Source organism: Lepus europaeus, chromosome 7 (assembly GCF_033115175.1).
Source record: "Lepus europaeus isolate LE1 chromosome 7, mLepTim1.pri, whole genome shotgun sequence".
Lineage (NCBI taxonomy): Eukaryota > Metazoa > Chordata > Mammalia > Lagomorpha > Leporidae > Lepus > Lepus europaeus.
In genome coordinates, this window is record NC_084833.1 from 5,808,163 (window position 1) to 5,826,764 (window position 18,602).

General features: G+C 69.1%; 3 protein-coding genes across 4 annotated transcripts; 2 read left to right on the top strand and 1 right to left on the bottom strand.

The window, feature by feature from the left end:
• Window positions 1-1,292: 1,292 nt before the first annotated feature.
• EFEMP2 (EGF containing fibulin extracellular matrix protein 2) lies at window positions 1,293-7,606 on the top strand. Of its 2 annotated transcripts, none has more exons than XM_062195812.1 (11): window positions 1,293-1,376; window positions 1,665-1,782; window positions 1,999-2,047; window positions 2,527-2,733; window positions 3,182-3,304; window positions 3,631-3,747; window positions 3,831-3,983; window positions 5,260-5,379; window positions 5,455-5,581; window positions 5,828-6,023; window positions 7,110-7,606. In XM_062195812.1, the coding sequence occupies exons 2-11, from the start codon at window positions 1,672-1,674 to the stop codon at window positions 7,269-7,271; spliced, it is 1,365 nt and encodes a 454-aa protein (XP_062051796.1). In that variant the 5' UTR covers window positions 1,293-1,376; window positions 1,665-1,671; the 3' UTR covers window positions 7,272-7,606. The 2 variants fall into 2 exon arrangements, with proteins under 2 accessions (XP_062051796.1, XP_062051797.1); XM_062195813.1 differs by having other exon boundaries at window positions 3,864-3,983.
• Window positions 7,571-12,422, bottom strand: MUS81 (MUS81 structure-specific endonuclease subunit). The gene is made up of 16 exons (XM_062195811.1): window positions 12,122-12,422; window positions 11,907-12,036; window positions 11,434-11,522; window positions 10,917-11,015; window positions 10,743-10,811; window positions 10,576-10,661; window positions 10,053-10,190; window positions 9,827-9,922; window positions 9,621-9,742; window positions 9,441-9,538; window positions 9,030-9,146; window positions 8,849-8,944; window positions 8,571-8,699; window positions 8,392-8,495; window positions 8,074-8,157; window positions 7,571-7,965 (listed from the first exon to the last, which is right to left on the bottom strand). Exons 1-16 carry the CDS (start codon window positions 12,254-12,256, stop codon window positions 7,899-7,901), a joined length of 1,659 nt encoding a protein of 552 aa, XP_062051795.1. The 5' UTR covers window positions 12,257-12,422; the 3' UTR covers window positions 7,571-7,898.
• Window positions 12,423-14,675: 2,253 nt separating this feature from the next.
• CFL1 (cofilin 1) lies at window positions 14,676-17,659 on the top strand. Its single transcript, XM_062195814.1, has 4 exons — window positions 14,676-14,787; window positions 16,502-16,809; window positions 16,893-16,969; window positions 17,057-17,659. Exons 1-4 carry the CDS (start codon window positions 14,785-14,787, stop codon window positions 17,167-17,169), a joined length of 501 nt encoding a protein of 166 aa, XP_062051798.1. The 5' UTR covers window positions 14,676-14,784; the 3' UTR covers window positions 17,170-17,659.
• Window positions 17,660-18,602: the final 943 nt, after the last annotated feature.

An 18,602-nucleotide genomic window follows, 5' to 3' on the forward strand; every position in this document is an offset into this window, starting at 1 on the left:
GGTGCGTGCCCGTCGCCCGTCCAGTCTGTGGGCGGCTGTGTGCCCGTCGCCCGTCCAGTCTCCCGGGCGCATACCTGGGAGCGAACCTGCCTGGTAACATCTGGGGACACAGCCGGATGGTGCAGCCTAGGAGGGCTGCGAGTTCTCCGCACCCTCACCAACACTCGTGAACGCTAGGTCTCCAAGAATTCGGACTTGCGGCTTCCTTGCCCCAGCCCCTGGGCAGGTGGTAGGAATGTATCAGCCTGAGCCCCACCGGGTCAGTCGTGGGCGATCGAGGGGTCAAGCAGGGATGGGAAAGGGAGGGAAGACCCGACTGTTCCCGCTCGCAGCCTGCGGGGAGCCGGGAGCCCTGCACACGCGGCCCTTTCCCGTCTGGCCCAGCCCTGAGACGTGGGCAGCGCGAAGCCCCGCCCCTTCCTGGGAGTCGAGCCCTCCCGGGCTCCGCCCCGGCCACGCCCTCCGCTGGGGGAGGGGTCGGAAGCCGAGTGGGGGGCGTGGGCAAGAGGAGGGTCGCGAAGGCGTTGGCAGCGGAGCCTGGCGTCCCTCGCCCCCGAGTGCACCCTTTCCCTGCTTCTCGGGGTCCTGCCATTCATTTGGGGCCAAAAGGGACCTGCGCCCCCGCCCCCGACCTCGGCTTGGAGGGCTGAGTGCGGGGGGCGGGGGAGGCCGTGCAGGAGCGCAGGGACCACCTGGCGGGAGATGGCGGGGGGGGGGGGGGGGGATGGGCAGCTCTGCGCCCGGGAGCGTCTCGTGCCGGGGCGAGGGTCCGGGGACCCGGGGTGAAGTTTTGGGGACGTCTGGAGTGACGGTCTGGGGGCACGGAATACAATTCTGGGGGGGGTCGAGTGAGGGGCTGAAGGCCCCAGGGCTGGGTGGGGCCTCGGTTCCCAGTTCCTTCCGGGAGGCGCAGATGAGGGTCTGGGGGTGCGGGACTGAGGAGTGGGTGCGCGGAAAGGAATTCCGCGCGCGTAGGTAGCAGCCAGGTGCGCGGAGTGACGTTTCTGATGAGGGTCTGCCCCCCCCCCCCGAGTGAGTCTGGGGGTTCGGCATCCAGGTCCATGGCACCACGATCGAGCGCTGGGGGACCCTGGCCCGGCGCCGGGAGGCGGCTCCGGGCGGCGCCGCGGGGGACCGGGCGGGGGCCTGCGGCCGGCCGGGGGCGGAGAAGCGGGGGGTCGGGGTCCCTCCCCCTGGCGCGGGCTCAGGAATCCGCCGAAGGGCGGGCGGAGGCGCCGGGGTGGGCCGCACCGCGGCGGGCGGGCGGGCGGGGGGCGCTTCCTGGGGCCGCGCGTCCAGGGAGCTGCGCCGTCCGCCCGTCCGTCCGCCCGCAGGCACTGTTGGAGCCGCCGGAGCCGCGGGGGCGTCGCGGCCGAGTGAGTGGCGGTCCGTGGGAGGAGGGCGCGGGCCGGAGTCTCGGCCGAGTCGGCGGCCGCGGAGCCGAGAGGCCCGCGTCCTCGGCCCGCACCGCTAGGGAACCGGGCGGGGGCGGAGTGGGCCCGGAACCCGGGCCTACGAAACCAGTGGGCCCCGGGTCCTGCGAGGCTGCAGGGCCCCAGGCTCGGACCTGAGCCGGAGCTGTCGGGGCCGGGGCTCGGTGAGGGAGGGGGGGAGGATGGGGCGGCCGTGGCAGAGGCCCCTGACCCCTGCCCGCCACCTCCCAGCCCCAGGATGCTCCCCTGCGCCTCCTGCCTCCCTGGGTCTCTGCTGCTGTGGGCGCTGCTGCTGCTGCTCTTGGGGGCAGCGTCACCGCAGGACTCCGAGGAACCGGACAGCTACACGGTGGGGACAGCGGGGGCGGGTGGCCTGCCACTGGGAGACCAGGGTCCCCGGGAGGCTGTTCTTGGGGTAGATTCACCCCCAACCCCGGCCGGTAGAGCGGCTGGGGGCCATTGTTTGGAACAGACTGGGAGGGTGGCCCAGGCTCAGGCCCTGCTGTTGGCCTGGCCAGTTGGAGGGGACCCTGGGTGACCACTGCAGCCTCCGGTTTCCTTCCAGGAATGCACCGATGGCTACGAGTGGGACCCAGACAGCCAGCACTGCCGGGGTGAGTGTGACGGGGGACCAGCCCCCCAGGAGCAGGGACCAGAGCCCAGGGGGCCTGTGCTCTACCCAGCCCAGCAGGGCAGGGCGGCCCCTCCCTCTCCAAGAACCCGGGAAACCCTGCCCACCGCGGGTAGATGGGAGAACCACTGGGGGAACCCCGAAGCAGCTGGTCCCACGGAAGGCTTTGCCCCATCGCAACCTGGGAGGGCGGTGTCCACGGGGCGGGGGGGCCTGCAGATCACTGCCCGGCTGAGCCAGGGCCGGGGCTTCCAACAGGGCTTAAGACCCCCTTGGAGGCAGCGTGGGGGCAGCAGTGGCAACCCCTACCCACTTCCAGCCCGGGGCGGGGCTGTGTGGAGGGGAGGGGTCCTGGGTACACCAGGCTGCCTTAACTGTGGGGCTCAGGGAGGGCCGAGCGGGCTCCTGCCTTGCACCCCCCGCCCCCGGGATCGGCTGTGCCGAGCAGGCCACCTCCCACAGATGTGAATGAGTGCCTGACCATCCCTGAGGCCTGCAAGGGGGAGATGAAGTGCATCAATCACTACGGGGGCTACCTGTGTCTGCCGCGCTCGGCTGCTGTCATCAACGACCTGCACGGCGAGGGCCCCCCGCCGCCTGTGCCCCCCGCTCAGCACCCCAACTCCTGCCCGCCAGGCTATGAGCCCGACGAACAGGGGAGCTGCGTGGGTGAGTCCCTCTGTGCCCTGGCGTCCCATGCTGTCGCCACGCTTCTCGCAACTTGGGCTCGTGTTCTTGCGTTGCTCCAAGCCCTTAGTGATGGCTTTTGGGGGCCCCCAGAGGACACCCGGCCCCTCATCCAGGCCTTCGCTGTGTCCGAGGCCAGCCCCAGGGGGCCCTCTCCTCACGTGCTGCAGAGACCTGCAGGAGCCCTGATCTGGACTCCACCCCTGGAAGCCACGGGCCCTGGACGGAGGGTGTCCTGGGATCAGGGTCGCTGGGGGCCGAGGGTGTGGACAGGGCCTTGTCTCCTGCTGCCTCCCAGGCTGGCGGGTGGGTGGGAGGGGTCTGGTGTGCCCTCGTGGTGGCTTCTGGACTGTGTCCTCCCATGCTGGGTGCCTGCCACGCTGGATGGCGTGAGCGACCCCAGGCGGAGGCTCAGGGGCGTCTGCCACAGATGTGGACGAGTGTGCCCAGGCCTTGCACGACTGTCGGCCCAGCCAGGACTGCCACAACCTGCCTGGCTCTTACGAGTGCACCTGCCCGGATGGCTACCGCAAGATTGGGCCGGAGTGTGTGGGTGAGTGCGGCCAGCAGCCTGTCTGTTCCCGAGCCCCCAACTCCAGCCCACCTCTGGGCATCACCCCAGTCCCCGGCTCCCTCTGCCTCCCTGCCATCAGACACAGAGGACTGCATGGACACTGTGTGTGTGTGCGCGCATGCGTGTACGTGTTTGTGTGTGTGCGTGTTTGTGTGTGTGTACCTGTGCGTGCGTGCTCTGGCTGGCTGGCCCCGTCCAGTTGCCCAGACACATCCGGGACCATGGGCAGTGAGGCCTCGGGTCCCAGCTGCCGGGGCCCCGCTGACTGGCGCCTTCCGCGGCTTCCCTCCCCGCCTCCATCACAGACGTTGACGAGTGCCGCTACCGCTACTGCCAGCACCGTTGTGTGAACCTGCCCGGCTCCTTCCGCTGCCAGTGTGAACCGGGCTTCCAGCTGGGGCCCAACAACCGCTCCTGTGTGGGTGAGGCTGGGCCAGGCAGGGCTCCTGGGGCCCCCGGGGCTGGGAGGTATGAGGTGGGGGAGCGCCCCTGACGGCCAGCCCAGACTGCTCCTCTGCTTTTGTCCCGGCACCCCCAGATGTGAACGAGTGCGACATGGGCGCCCCGTGTGAGCAGCGCTGCTTCAACTCCTACGGGACCTTCCTGTGTCGCTGCCACCAGGGCTACGAGCTGCACCGTGACGGCTTCTCCTGCAGCGGTGAGCTGAGCCCTGCGCAGGCTCCCCTAGCGGCGGCCAGGGCCGCGGCGCGTGCGCTTCCATTCAGTGCCTCCACGCCCTGTCCACTCCGGAGGGACGCGCGCCCCTGCAGGGTGCTGCACCCAGGCTGGCCGCAGGGCACTCCCAGCCTTGGATGGAGGACAGAGAGGCTCAGGAGTGCTGGTGGCAGCTGTGGTGAGACGGGGGTCAGGCTGCACGGGGGCAGTCGCTGGTCTGAGCCTGTTTCCTCGCCCTAGGGGGTCCTCTCAAGGGTTAAGTGGGACGAGGACAGGTGTTGGAGAGGACGGAAAAGACACTGCTTGAGATGCCCACGCCTCGTACCCGAATACCTGAGTCCCAGCCCAGCTCCACTCACAGTCCCAGCTCCCTGCTAATTGGTACCCTGGGAGGCAGGAGGTGAAGGCCGCTGTGGCCAGGTGTCTGTCACTCACACGGGAGACCTGCACTGAGCTCTGGGCTCCCCTGAGCCCCGGCTGTTGCAGCTCTTTGAGGAGTGAACTATGAATGGAAGGTTTCTGTCTCTATGCCTTTCAAATAAAATGAAAATGAAATAAAAAACAGAAAGAAAGAAAATGGTCTGCATGTGTAGCTCCCTTGTGAGTTTCAGGATTTGTAAACTAGGTCCCTCGTGATCCCTCTAGTCTGACCTGTGCATGTTTTTTAAGAATATTTTTTGTTCATTTGAAAGGCACAGTTGTACACACACAGTGTATATACACTGAGATATTTTCCATTTGCTGTTCATTCCCCAAATGGCTGCAACAGCCAGGGCTGGGCCAGGCTGGGTTAGGAGCCTGGAAGTTCACCCAGGGTTCCTACGTACGTGGGTGCAGGGGCCCGAGCACTTGAGCCATCCTCTGTTGCTTTCCCAAGGGCATTGGCAGGGAGCCGGCTCGGAAGTGGAGCAGCCGGGATTTGAACCGGCACCTGCATGGGAGGCCAGCATTGCGGGTGGTGGCTTTATCCTCTGCACCACAGCGCCAGCCCCTCATTCACTCATTCTAAAGGCAGGGGAAGTGAGGTTCCCCGAAGTGCACCTGAGCCTCCAGACGCCCCGAGCTTCTTTGTCGTGGGGCCGGGCAGGACTGGGAGTCCTTCTGTGACCCCAGTTACCCTTTACTGGGGGGAGGGGGCTTGTCTCATCTCTGCTTCCCCACATTCAGCCCGACACGCGATGGGCCCTGGCAGTAGCCTTTGTGGGGCTGACCCGCGAGGCCTCCCCGGGCCCAGCGTCCTCACCCCCAGCCTTCCTCAGATATCGACGAGTGCAGCTACTCCAGCTACCTCTGCCAGTACCGCTGTGTCAACGAGCCGGGACGCTTCTCCTGCCACTGCCCACAGGGCTACCAGCTGATGGCCTCACGCCTCTGCCAAGGTACGGCCTGCCCAGGTGGGGCAGGCAGGGGCGTTGGGGGCTGGCGGCCTGAAGCTTCTGTCCCCCTCCCCACAGACATCGATGAGTGTGAGTCTGGTGCACACCAGTGCTCTGAGGCCCAAACCTGTGTTAACTTCCACGGGGGTTACCGCTGCGTGGACACGAACCGCTGCGTGGAGCCCTATGTGCAGGTGTCTGACAAGTGAGTCCGTGCTGTGCCAGCAGAAACTACAACACCCAGAGGGCTTTGGGGTGGGCCGCTGTCTGCTTGAGCTGACGAGTGCCAGTGAGGGCTGATGGGAGTTGTAGTCTTTCATGGCTAAACCCTGTCAACAGTTCCAGGGGAATGGGAAGATCTTTTGCAGGTGGGCAAAGTTTCAGGGCCGGGGTGGGGGCGTGGCAAGATGAGCTAGGACTTCATTTGTGTCCCGCACCTTGGGGTCTCTAGCCGCTGCCTCTGTCCGGCTTCCAATCCCCTGTGCCGAGAGCAGCCCTCGTCCATCGTGCACCGCTACATGAGCATCACCTCCGAGCGGAGCGTCCCTGCCGACGTGTTCCAGATCCAGGCCACGTCCGTCTACCCCGGCGCCTACAATGCCTTCCAGATCCGTGCCGGGAACTCACAGGGAGACTTCTACATCAGGGTAAGGCTCTCCCTCACCCCCACCCCTCAACTGAATTCCTGGAAGCCTGATGTGGGAGACGGTTCCCGAGCCGTGCCCCACCCCCGGGGAGGTGGGGCTTCAGGCCTGGTGTGGTTTCTACTATCTGACTGCAACTTCCTCACCCATAAAACAAGGGAATGGTGTTGGGGGCTCGTGCAGGGGTCTGGGGCCAGAGCCCTGCTGGTGGAGCTGTAGCAGGGAGGGGTCCGCAGAGCAGGTCAAGTCTCAAAGCCAGGACCACGTGTGCGGTTTATCTGCTGGCCGTGCTTGGGTTTTACTTATTTTTTCCTCTAAGGATTTATTTATTTATTTGAAAGAGAGACACAGAGAAAAAGATATCCCAGTTGGTTGGGCCAGGCCAAAGCCAGGAGCTTCATGCCGGTCTCCCACACGTGTGCAGGGGCCCAAGCACCTGGGCCACCCTCCACTGTTCTCCCAGGCGCATTAGCAGGGAGCTGGACTGGAAGTGGAGCAGCCGGGTCTCAAACCAGCGCCCATAAGGGATGCCGGCGTCATAGGCAGCTGTTTTGCCTGCTATGGCATGCCAGCTGTTTATCTGAAAGTTAGAGGGAGAGAGAGAGAATCTTCCATCTGCAGGTTCACCCCCTCCCCACATATCTGCAACTGCCAGGGCTGGGCCAGACTGAAGCTAGAAGCCAGGAGCTCCCCTGGGTCTCCCATATGGGCGGCAGAAACCCGTGCACTCAGGCCGTCGTCCGCTGCCTCCCGGGGGATCAGCAGGAGCTGGAACCAGGCACTCCCCTGTGGGACGTGGGTGCCCCCCGCAGGGCCTTCCCCTGCTGTGCCACTGCGCATGCCAGTTTTTATTTCTGGAAAGTGGGTGCTTCAAAGGGGAGTCTGCCTGCTCCAGGTCACCAAAGGCCTCACCACCCCCCAGCGTCACACCTGGCCTTGAGCCCTGGTTGGACAGAACCGGCTGGGGGTGGGGGGGCACCTGTGGCTCTCCGAGGGCAGGAGGGGAGGGGAGGGGAGACGGTGACTGGAGCAGGGTCCTGGAATCGAGGCTGACCCGTCTACACGTCCCCCAACCCGTGTGCCCTGCAGCAAATCAACAATGTCAGCGCCATGTTGGTCCTTGCCCGGCCGGTGACAGGCCCCCGGGAGTACGTGCTGGACCTGGAGATGGTCACCATGAACTCCCTCATGAGCTACCGGGCCAGCTCCGTGCTGAGACTCACCGTCTTCGTGGGGGCCTACGCCTTCTGAGGGGCGGGTGGGGGCCGCGGGGTGACTGAAGATGCTGTTGTGAGGGGCAGACAGGGACAGGCAATAAAGGGAGCAAGAAGGAGCCCTGCTGGCCGAGGCCGCCGGGGAGGGGGCAGGGCTGCCCCCCACCCAGAGGGAAGGAGGGGAATGTGCAGACTTTGAGCGTTAGGCCTGGCTGGCCCCCTGCAGGGGACCCGAGGAACCCCCCGCGACGGACAGCGCCACAGGCCCAGTCCCAGCTCTAGGCCAGGCCTCTGGACAGCCCTCGCCACTCCCTGGGCCTGTGTTCTAAGTTATAAAGAAGGCAACTGCTTGCTGTGGTCTTCCACTCTTCTTTCCCAAGCCAGAGAACCTCGCAGCAGAGGGACTCTGCTCAGGGACCATCCGCTCATGCAAACTAGGTCAAGGTCGCCCGCACACTGCGGCCCCAGGCCCAGGAGCCCCAGGCCTGGAGGACTCCCTCTAACGTGCCCTCCACACACTGCAGACTTCATTTTATTGTGGCCTGAGGCCTTGTTAAGAGGCCTGGGAGGGAGGGAGGGAGGGGGGGGGGGGAAGGGGACCAGGGCAGTTTCCCCGCACAGCTCGGGTCAGCGGGCTCGGGTCAGCCGGCCCGGGTCAGCCAGCTCAGGTCAGCGGGCCGCAGCTGCAGTAGAGCTGGGATAAGGTCCTGCTCAGAACAGGCCCCAGGTTCCTGCAGAAGACAGGCCGGTGAGGGCCTGCCTGGGCCCAGGGCCGCCCGCCCCGCCCCACCCCACCCCTGCCAGGGCCGCCCTGCCCCTGCCCCGCCTCCTGGCCTCACCTCTGCAGACGCCCGCACTTGATGGTGCTGAGCAGCATCTCCTGCTCCTTGGGGCTGCCACAGGCATCATAGGCGGCCAGGAGGCTGCGGGTGCGGGAGGGGGGAGGGGGGATGACGATGGCTGGGCCAGCCCAGTCTCCCTCCCGCCCATGGCCTCCCCAGTGCCTGGGGCCCCGCTGCCTGCTGCAAGATCCCCGGGGTTCAGCTGGATCCGTCCATCCTGGGTCCACACGGCCACACAGCTAGTCCCTCCCAACCCCAGGTGTGAGCTGAACTGGTCTGGGCGTGGGGAGGGCGGGGACCCTCGTGGACACCTGCCTGGACGGGGTGCTGTATCGATCCACCAGCGCCGCTGCCTTCTCCCCACTCACTCCACGCACCTGCATCAGCTGCCGCGCAAAGACCTCTCGCACGGACTGGGCCTGGGGGGGCGGGGGGCGGTGTCAGGGGGCGGGGCGGGGCCGGGCAAGGAGGAGCTGGGTGCGCGGAGGCGGTACCTTGTTCTTGATGGCTCCTGCGTTGAAGTCGCTGAAGGTGAGGAGTGAGCACAGGGGGTTCGGGCTGGGCCTGGTCTCGGATCCCGGGTCCCCGGGGGGCTCCCAGGGGCGGCTGCGTAGGGTGTGGCCCTAGAAGAAGGTGGCACTGAGGCCAGGCTGCAGCCCTCAGGGACCAGCGCCCTGCCAGTCCTTCCCAACCGCAGGCTGCGGGAGCTGGCCTGGAGCACGTGGGGGCCCAGGCCCAAGTACGGGCAGCGGCAGGCAGGTGCCCAGCTCACCTGATAGAGTCTCTGCAGGCCCCGAGTCATGAGGGCCAGGTAGGCAGCTGACTCCTTGATGTCCGCCGTGCGTTTCACAAAGAAGCCGTCGATGACCTAGGGGACGACGGAGAGGCTGGGAGGTTCCCGCCCGAGCCTGGGCCCAGGCGCCCCGCCGGCCGGCCTGCCCGCCCTCGCTCACCTGAGTGTTGGTGACGGCCTGCAGGAGCGTGCTCTCTGGGAGGCTGAGGTTCTGGGCTGAGCCGTGCTCCTCCACCAGGTACACTCGGCGCCCCAGGCCGCAGCGCTTCAGCCGGAACTGGAAGGCAGGGGCGGGCGGGGAGGGTCAGACATGGACGCCGCGCCCTGGGCCCTCTCAGCCTGCCCTGGTCTCCGTGTAGCCTCTGTGGAAATCAGCGTGAGACTCCACTCCCAGACGGCCGGGCCTGGTTCCTTGGAGACCGCAGGGGCTGGGTGCCCTGGGCTCCTGCTGTGTGGCCGGATGGGACCGCGGGGGTCTGACCCCAGGTGGCTCCTGGCAGAGCCCCCGGAGTCCTGGGGGCGAGGCGGCCCTGGGGCGGGCGACGGGCGGGGTGTGCGCAGGCCAAGGAACCTTCTGCTCCCGGAAGCGGCCGTCCACGATGCTGCTGCACAGGTCGTCCAGCCGCTTGCGCTCCACAATGTGGTCCAGCACCAACTCCCCTGGCCTTGCTGCCGAGAAGCCAGGGAGGGCGATCTCGCGGGCGTGTCCCCTGCCCACCTGGCCCCGCCTCTGACACCTGCCCACCTTTACCTGGGTCCCTGGGCTGGGTCTCCTGTGCCACCCACACAAAGTCCCCGACGTGCAGCTTGCGCACCGTGTGGCTCACACGCAGCCGCTGGAGTTCTCGGAGTAGCTCGGGCCTGTGCCCCGCCCTGGTGGTGCAGAGGAGGCCAAGGTCAGGGCAGGCCAGCATCCCCCTCCCCCCACCGGCTCCCAGGCTGCCCCGCCTCACTCACCCCCTGGTCTCCCCAACGTCCACACACAACAGCACCCTGTACTCCCCGGGCCCCAGCTCCAGCGCTGCCTGCTGGACACCCCCTGCGCTGGCGCCACTACAGGAGAGGGGGAGAGAGGGTGTTGGAGGCCAGAGCCCCCAGTGCCCCGGCTCAGCTGCAGGCGACAGAGCCAGGGCGGGGTGGCGGCTTCATTTCCAGGCCCCCACCTCCCCCTGCCCCTGCTCACAGCTCAGCCGGGGCCGCTCCTGGCACTGCCGGCTCCTCCCCGGGAGGCTGCTCGGGCCCCACGCCCGTGTTCACGGAGCATGGTCCCGATTCAGCCAGCTTCCGGGCCAGCTCCAGGCCCTCCGCGGTGAGCGAGTACCTGGGAGGTGGGGGACACACACAGCTCTGGCCCCTGGCCGGCTCTCCGCCTGCCCCACGCTGGGCTGGGCTGGGCTGGCCTCCCGCAAACGAGCCCAGCGGCTCCCTGCGCCCGCCTTCCCGCCCCTGCCCGGTGCCACTTCCCGGGTCTGGGAAAAGCGACCTCGGGCACGCACTCCTCCCTTGTCTTCCCGCTCACCCATTCTAAGGCCTTCGAACGGCTTCTCCAGTTGGCCTCACCGCCCCCCCTCCCTCCCACACTCCCCAGCCTCGGCGTCGGGTCTGGGAACTGCCCACGGGACCCACCAGTTCGCCACGCCCACTGCCCCCGCCACGCTCACCGCCCCCCACGCCCACTGCCGCGGCCCCGCCTCCCCTGTCCGCACCTGGCTGGCTGGTGCGTCCTGAGCACCAGGTTCCTGTGCAGCAGGGAGCGGAGCGCTGGCCAGGACCGAGAGCTCCCGGGGGTGACCTGCGCGGCGGGAGGGGGGCGCTAAGAGAGCCGCGGTGCTGCCACGCGGGGGTCAGCCCCGTGCCCGCGCTCTGCGCTCACCCTGGCGGCCATCTGAGCGCACCGCTGCAGCAGCTCCTCCTTGGTCAGGAAGCCTCGGCCCTCGGGGTTCTACGGCCAGCAGACACGCCGGGGCAGGCTCAGCGCCGGCCGCTCCGCGCCCCGGCCGCGCGGCCCGCCCCCATGCCCGTCCCCTCCCGTGCGGCCCGCACGCACCAGGTGCTCCTGGTAGAGCAGCAGCAGCACCGCCCGGGCCCCTGAGTGCCGAGCCGGCCAGTAGCCACCGGAACCCCCTGCCTGGGGCTGCGCAGAGGCCTGAAAAAGAGGGGGCTCTGACTGGGAAAGGGAGCCAGGCCCCGCGGCGCTGCAGGACCCCGGCCAGGCCACGGCTGCCCCACCTGTAAAACGGGCCGGCAGAGGGGTCGACCCCCTAGAAATCGGGGCAGAGGCGGGGGGGGCGGCAGGGGCAGGGAGTTGCCTGCTGCCCCCCCAGCTCCTCCTCCCACCGAGGGCAGGAAGTCTGCCCCAGCAAGGACCCCAGCGTGGCTTCCCTAAGTGGCTGAGCGTGGAGCTCTCGACAGCTGTTCCCAACATCCCAACTTACAGCTTAAAGCACTAACAGGATGTCGTTCGCCCCAAGCCAGGCAGCCGCGGTGAGAGCCGGACTCAGGCCTGCTAACGCCCCACGCCCCTAGTGCCCGGCTCCCCCTGTGCCCTCCCCTCCCCTCCTCACTGCCACGGGAGGGGCCTGGGCGGGCGGCCCTTCGCCGGGGGGACTCCTCGCTCCGGACGGTGAGCCCTGGCCATCGCCGTCGCCGCCGCCTGCGGGAGCGTGAGAGCGTCAGCCCCGCACCGCAGCTCCGAGGGTCCCGGGGTGCAGCCTGGAGACCCGCCAGCCCCGCACCGCAGCTCCGAGGGTCCCGGGGTGCAGCCTGGAGACCCGCCAGCCCCGCACCGCAGCTCCGAGGGTCCCGGGGTGCAGCCTGGAGACCCGCCAGCCCCGCACCGCAGCTCCGAGGGTCCCGGGGTGCAGCCTGGAGACCCGCCAGCCCCGCACCGCAGCTCCGAGGGTCCCGGGGTGCAGCCTGGAGACCCGCCAGCCCCGCACCGCAGCTCCGAGGGTCCCGGGGTGCAGCCTGGAGACCCGCCAGCCCCGGGGCAAGCGGAAGCCCGAGCCCGCAGCCAGGGCACGCGGCGGGCGCTCACCGCCGGACGCTCGGTGCTGGCGCAGCCGCTCCTCCAGCATCCTGCAGAGCCCGTCTCCAAAGTGCTGCAGGATCTTAGCTTCTTTCCCGCTGCGCAGGGGCAGTGGGTACCGCCGGAGGGAGCGCAGGGCCTGGCGGAGGCGGGCGGGAGGCCCTCGGGTCAGGGCAGGTCGGTCCCGCCGGCCGGCTCGGCCCGCACCTGCCCCCGGCACCCACCTTCTGAAACACGAAGCGCGTGCGGCGCCCCCTGCTGGCCGCCTCGTCGCGCCACTCGGTGAGCCAGCGCACGAAGAGCGGGTTCGGGCACTCGGGCAGCGGGCGCTTCCGGCCCAGGCGGACCGGCGCCGCCATGAGCCCCGGCGCCCGCGGGACCGGGCCGCCGCCGGGTCTTGGCTGGATTCGAACACCTGGCTCGGGTAGGGGCTGAGGGCGGGAACCTCTCCAGTCACGTGGCCCAGCCCGAGAGGCGCCTCCCGCCGCCCTCCCCGCCCCCGCGCGGCCCTCAGTGGCCGGAGCCCAGCGCAGCCGCGGCCACCTCTCGCCCCGGGGCCCCCGCCCGGCCGCGGTCGGCTTTTCGGGCGCGCCCCGCCCAGGCCCCTGAGCCTCGACCCGCCCCTTCCTCCCACGGCAGATTCGAGAGCGGGGGCCCCACGCGCCCGCGGAGGAGGGCGGACAGCGCCCCTAGCGGCGGGGAGGACCGCCAGGCCCTGCCTCACTCCGGCCTAGCGGGGCTGCAGAGGGGGCTCAAAGAGAGTCCAGGAGACTGGGGGCGGGGGACAGCGGAGCGCAGGTGCATCCGTGGGAGGGGGCTCGAGGAGAGTCCAGGAGACTGGGGGCGGGGGACAGCGGAGCGTAGGTGCATCCGTGGGTAGGGGGCTCCAGGAGAGTCCAGGAGACTGGGGGCGGGGGACAGCGGAGCGCAGGTGCATCCGTGGGAGGGGGCTCGAGGAGAGTCCAGGAGACTGGGGGCGGGGGACAGCGGAGCGCAGGTGCATCCGTGGGTAGGGGGCTCCAGGAGAGTCCAGGAGACTGGGGGCGGGGGACAGCGGAGCGCAGGTGCATCCGTGGGAGGGGGCTCGGGCAGAGTCCAGGAGACTGGGGGCGGGCGGGGGACAGCGGAGCGCAGGTGCCTCTGTGGGAGGAGGCTTGGACAGTCCAGGAGGGGCGGGGGACAGCGGAGCGCAGGTGCCTCTGTGGGAGGGGGCTCGGGCAGAGTCCAGGAGACTGGGGGCGGGGGACAGCGGAGCGCAGGTGCATCCGTGGGTAGGGGGCTCGAGGAGAGTCCAGGAGACTGGGGGCGGGGGACAGCGGAGCGCAGGTGCATCTGTGGGAGGGGGACAGCGGAGCGCAGGTGCCTCTGTGGGAGGGGGCTCGGGCAGAGTCCAGGAGACTGGGGGCGGGGGACAGAGGAGCGCAGGTGCCTCTGTGGATAGGGGGCTCGAGGAGAGTCCAGGAGACTGGGGGCGGGGGACAGCGGAGCGCAGGTGCCTCTGTGGGAGGGGGCTCGGGGGTGCGCGGCGGCGGATGCCCCAGCTGGGCGGACTGGGGCGAGAGCAGAGGCGCTGTGTGCATCCCGGCAGGTGTGGCGGCCACAGAGGCGCACGTGAGCCGCTCCGGGGCTGAGGCTCCCCGGCTCGGGGGCTCGGTGGAGGCGCGGGACCCCCTCCCCCCGCGAGGTTTGGAGATGGAACTCGGTGGCCCCAGGTTGAGCGACACGTAAGCAGGTGTTTGGGCGCAGGGAAGGGGAGCGGGCCCTGCTGGCGTCCGCAGCCGTCCCAGGTCGAGAGCGGGCGAACCCCAAGCAGGGGCGTGCGGGGCCCGGGACCCCCCGAGAGGGCCGGAGGGGCGGGCGCCGGGGCCCAGCCCGCCTCCCTCCCAGCACGGCCTTATAAGGAGCCCGAAGCCGGCGCCGCGGCCGGCTCCGCCCCCGCCAGGCTCATGTCCTAATAAGGACATCTAGGGCATCCCGCGGCCGGGGGCGGCCGCGAGCGCGTCTCCGGGGCGACTGCGGCCCCCTCCCCCTCCCGGGAAGCTGCGGGGCGCCCGGGGGCGGCGGGGGCGCGGCCTGGCCCCCGGAGCTCCCCGCGGGCGCCCGGGCCGAGGACATCCTCCGGAGCTCTGCTCTCCCGCTCGCTCGCTCTCTCGCGCCTCGGCTCTGCCCGCGTTAAACCGTGCACCTGTGCACCCGAGAGCCAGGCCCAGGTCTGGCCTCACCCGCGTTTCCTCTCCTCACCGCCTGACAGCCCTGAATTTGCAAAACACCTGAAAATCAGTGACTACACCACGCCGAGTCCTCGCGGCTTCCCCCGCGCTTTCTATTCTTTTTGCCCTGGGAGCCGCATCCGCTTTTCTCTGGGGACGAGCGCAGCTTTGCCGATTCTCCCGGCTGCCGGGCCGGGTCTCAGCCCAGCGAACAGCCGCTTCCTCTCGGAAAAGCAACGTCCCCCGCCACCCTCGGCCGCCCCAGACCCGGAGTCTCCAGACACCCGTCCCGCGCCGGGATCTGGAGCCTCTGAGGGATCCTTTTCGGGTCACTTCGCCAGCGCGCCCGCCTTTCCTGGGACGCTCGGCCAATGGGCGCGCGCTGCGCGCGGAGGCCCCGCCCCTCGCGGCCCCGGCCTACATCTCCCGGCGTGCACCGCGCGGCCGGCCGAGGGAGCCGGCGGGCGCGCCGGGTCGCCCGCCGGCCGCGCGGACTCCATTTCCCGTCGGCCCCGGGAGGGAGCGCCGGAAGCCCGCCCCGCCCCTCATTGTGCGGCTCCTACTAAACGGAAGGGGCCGGGAGAGGCCGCGTTCAGTCGGGTCCAGGCAGCAGCTGCGGCGGCTCTCGTCTCCTCCGCCTTCTGCCCCCTTGCCATCTTCCTCTCGCTTCCGGAAACATGGTGAGCGGCAGGCCGCGGCGGCCGAGGGGAGGCGGCCGAGGGCGACGGCGGAGCGGGAGCTGCAGCGCGGCCCCGAGCGCCCCGGGCGGGATGAGGGGTCTCGCCCCGGGAGGCGGGCGGCGCCGGGACGCGCGTGCGCGCTCGCGGGCGCCGCGGAAGGCCGGCTCGGACGTCGCTCGCGCGCCCCCTGGCCTCCCCTCCCCCACCGCGCTGCTGCGCCCGCGCGGGCCGCGGCGTGGGGGAGGGGGCGCGGGCGCGCGCCCCTCGCGGGGCCGCCGGCGTCGCGCGCCGTCTCGCGGGGGCGCGCGCCCCTGCGGAGCACGCGGCGCCCGAGCCCGGCCCCGGGGGCGGCGAGGAAGAAGGCGCGCGCGCCCCACCCGGCGCGGGCCCGGCCCCGCGCCCCTCCCGCGGCGAGAGCAGGTGGCTGGGGCTGCGGGCCTGCGGCGCGCGGCTCGGAGCGGGGTCCCGCCGGGGCGCGGGCCGGGGCGGCGCTGCTGGCCGGCGCGTGCGCACACGCGCGGTCCCGGCCGCCGGGGGTCGCGGCAGCCCCCCCCCCCCCCGGGCTACGGGGGCTTCGACTCTCCCGGCCGGGCCCGGAAGAGGGAGCCGAGTTTAGGGAAGTGATCCAGGCGGGCGCCGCCTGGAAACCACTCCGCATCCTGGGTCCGGCCCGACGGCGCGGGGACCTCGGTCCCCCGGGCGGGCGGCGGCCCTGGGCGGCTCCGGGGCACGGAGGGCCTGGGAGGCGCCGCTGCCCCTCGGACTCGGTTCTCTGGGCAGAGGGCCGGGGCTCCTCGGTGTCCTCTCCCCGCCCACTCCGGAAGCGGCTGGGTCACGTGGCCAGCTTCCTCTGCAGTTGGGGGGTGCAGACTTCCCCTTCGTGGACAGTCGCTCCCCCTCCTGGCCAGGGCGCCCCGGGCCTGATGCAGAGCTCTCGGGGGCCTGGGCGCCGCAATTGGCTTGTTAATTTAAAAAAATATATATTTGTTTATCTGAAAGGCAGCGAGGTCTTCCATCCGCTGGTTCCCTCCCCAAACGGCCGCCAAATCCGAGTGTGGGCCAGGCTGGAGCCGGGAGCCCGACACGCCGTCCCGGTGCCCTGCGCGGGGGGCCGTGCTCTGCCCCTGCGGGCGGTGGGAGGAAGCTGGCTGGGGGGCGAGCGCTCCCGTGTGGGATGCCGCCACTGCAGCCCTTCGATTCGTGCCCGGGGCCTCTGGGGCCCGTGGCCACCCTCAGAGGCTGGGGCTGTGGGATGGGATCCTGATGGGGCGCTGTGGTTCCTACCCTGGTTGGGAAAGACCCCAGCCCGGAAGCAGATGCCTTCATTCTGTCTGATCCGTTGCCTGGAACGGCAGGGCCTCCGTGGGCGCTCCTGCCGACGTCCTGGGGGCCTGGTCACCTCTCGGAGAGGAGGCGGTGGCTGAAGTGTTTGGGCCTCCTCTCAGCCCTGACGGGCTCGGGGGGCAGCTCTGTTCAGGGCCGAGACGGTGCCGGGAGCAGGACTTGGCGCCCCGGAGCCTCTCTGGACCGGCACCTCGGCAGAGGCTCTGCTCCCACGGATCCTCAGCGTCGAGGCCGTGGAAACGAGGAAGGTGCTGGGCTTGGTCATGACAGGGCTGCTCGGCCGCCGTGCTGGGACCCTCCAGGCCGGACTGACCGCCTGGGGCGTGGGCTGGGAGGGCCCCTCTCACGCAGTCGCCCCCGCCCATCGCAGGCCTCCGGCGTGGCTGTCTCTGACGGCGTCATCAAGGTGTTCAACGACATGAAGGTGCGCAAGTCGTCGACGCCCGAGGAGGTGAAGAAGCGCAAGAAGGCCGTGCTGTTCTGCCTGAGCGAGGACAAGAAGAACATCGTGCTGGAGGAGGGCAAGGAGATCCTGGTGGGCGACGTGGGCCAGACCGTGGAGGACCCCTACGCCACCTTCGTGCAGATGCTGCCCGACAAGGACTGCCGCTACGCCCTGTACGACGCCACCTACGAGACCAAGGAGAGCAAGAAGGAGGACCTGGTGTTCATCTTCTGGTGAGCGGGGCTGCGGAGGGCGGTGCTGGGACGCCTGCCTGGGCGGCGCGCGGGCTGCAAGTCCTGCTCTGGTGTCTCTCCAGGGCCCCCGAGTGCGCGCCCCTCAAGAGCAAAATGATCTACGCCAGCTCCAAGGACGCCATCAAGAAGAAGCTGACAGGTGAGGGCCAGGCCTGGGCTGCTGGGAGCCGAGCGCGGCCCCTCCCGCTGCCCCTCCCGCTGCTCACAGGTGCCCCCTCCCCCACAGGAATCAAGCATGAATTGCAAGCCAACTGCTACGAGGAGGTCAAGGACCGCTGCACCCTGGCGGAGAAGCTGGGGGGCAGCGCCGTCATCTCCCTGGAGGGCAAGCCCTTGTGAGCCCCCGCCCCTGCCCGGCACACTGACAGCCCCAGACCTGCCCTTGGGGGTTGCAGGCTGCCCCCTCCCTGCCAGGCCGGAGGGGCTGGGGGGATCCCAGCAGGGGAGGGCAATTCCTTCGCCCCAGTTGCCAAACAGCCCCCCTCCCCCTGGACCCTCCTCCTCCTCCCATCCCTGCCGGTTCTGGCCCCAAACTGCTTTTGATCTTCTGATTCCTCTTGGGTTGAAACAGACCAAGCCCCCCCCCCCCCCCCGCACCCCAGTTTGGGGGGAGTCCTGTATTTTTTTTAACGACACCCCTACCCCCGCCTGTCCCGCTCCCTTCCCGTGCTGCCAACTTCTAACCACAGTAGTGACTGTGCTCGTCTGTAGTTCTGTGTATAAATGGAATGTCGTGGAGATGCCCCTCCCCTCCCCCGACGACCACTCACATCCACGGAAGCAGGACCAGTAAGGGACCTTCGATTAAAAAAAACGAAAACAACAACAAGGCTTTCCTTCTCTCTCTCTCTTTTTTTAAGATGATTTATTTGAAAAGCAGGCAGACAGATCTTTCATCTGCTGGTTCACTCCTCAGATGCCAGAGCCAGGAGCCAGAAACTCCATCCGAGGCGGCTCTATGGGTGGCAAGAACCCACGGGCTGGAGCCACTTCTGTCTTCCAGGCACATGAGCAAGGGGGTCAGCCCCTGGCTCCACACACCTGCCCCAGAGGGCTCAGACTTGGGCCTTAGGACCTCAAGGGGAGAGAGCAGCGTCTCCTGTACCTTGTCCCCATGACAACATTCCCAGCCCCAGGGTCTGAGACGCCCAGTGGTCACCGCCTTCCTCGTGCTGGTGGCATAGGGCTGCCGGGTAGGCCAGTCTGGGGTGGCAGAGGCCAGGGTGTGTCTGCTGCTGGCGCTGTGAGGACCCACTCGAGGGGGCTTGGCACCGCGCCTGGTTGGTCGTGCAGCTTCTGCTGGGCGGTGAGGGCCACTCTGGTGCGCTGTCCAGTCCTGCCCGGGGGGCCTGCTGAGCTGCCTCCGCCCGCACAGCCCTGGCTCCTGTCTCCAGCACAGCTGACTCATTGACGAGGCCAAGGTGAGCCTTTGGCCTTCCCTGTGGAGGTGGCTGGAGTCCACTCTGGGTGGGGCCGGTCAGATGGAGCCCAGGACTTCAGACCTGGGTACCGGAAGCCTCACCTCCCTGTGTTTAATCAGAAGGGAGTTGCCGGGGCTCTGGGCCTGTGCCGTCTGCAGCCTGTACTTTGGGCTTTCACTGCCCAGCAGGCCAGGGCAGCCAAGTGCGGCCCTAGGGTGGGGTGAGGGACTGCAGGCATGGAGCCTTCTCACGGAAGGGACGGGGACGGAAAGGCTTCCTGGAGTTGGCGCTGCCTCCTGACCACTCAGAGGCAGGCAGAGTTCAGTTTTCCCAGCTGGAGAGTTGGGGATC

Coding starts and splice junctions, on each gene's coding strand:
- CFL1 (XM_062195814.1), top strand. Junction 16,810..16,892: donor GACCTGGTGTTCATCTTCTG/GTGAGCGGGGCT, acceptor GTGTCTCTCCAG/GGCCCCCGAGTGCGCGCCCC. Junction 16,970..17,056: donor CATCAAGAAGAAGCTGACAG/GTGAGGGCCAGG, acceptor CCTCCCCCACAG/GAATCAAGCATGAATTGCAA.
- EFEMP2 (XM_062195812.1), top strand. CDS start 1,672: ATGCTCCCCTGCGCCTCCTGCCTCCCTGGGTCTCTGCTGCTGTGGGCG. Junction 2,048..2,526: donor AGACAGCCAGCACTGCCGGG/GTGAGTGTGACG, acceptor CACCTCCCACAG/ATGTGAATGAGTGCCTGACC. Junction 6,024..7,109: donor AGGGAGACTTCTACATCAGG/GTAAGGCTCTCC, acceptor TGTGCCCTGCAG/CAAATCAACAATGTCAGCGC.
- MUS81 (XM_062195811.1), bottom strand. CDS start 12,256: ATGGCGGCGCCGGTCCGCCTGGGCCGGAAGCGCCCGCTGCCCGAGTGC. Junction 10,662..10,742: donor GCGCTCAGATGGCCGCCAGG/GTGAGCGCAGAG, acceptor CCCGCCGCGCAG/GTCACCCCCGGGAGCTCTCG. Junction 8,700..8,848: donor GCCTGCAGAGACTCTATCAG/GTGAGCTGGGCA, acceptor ACCTTCTTCTAG/GGCCACACCCTACGCAGCCG.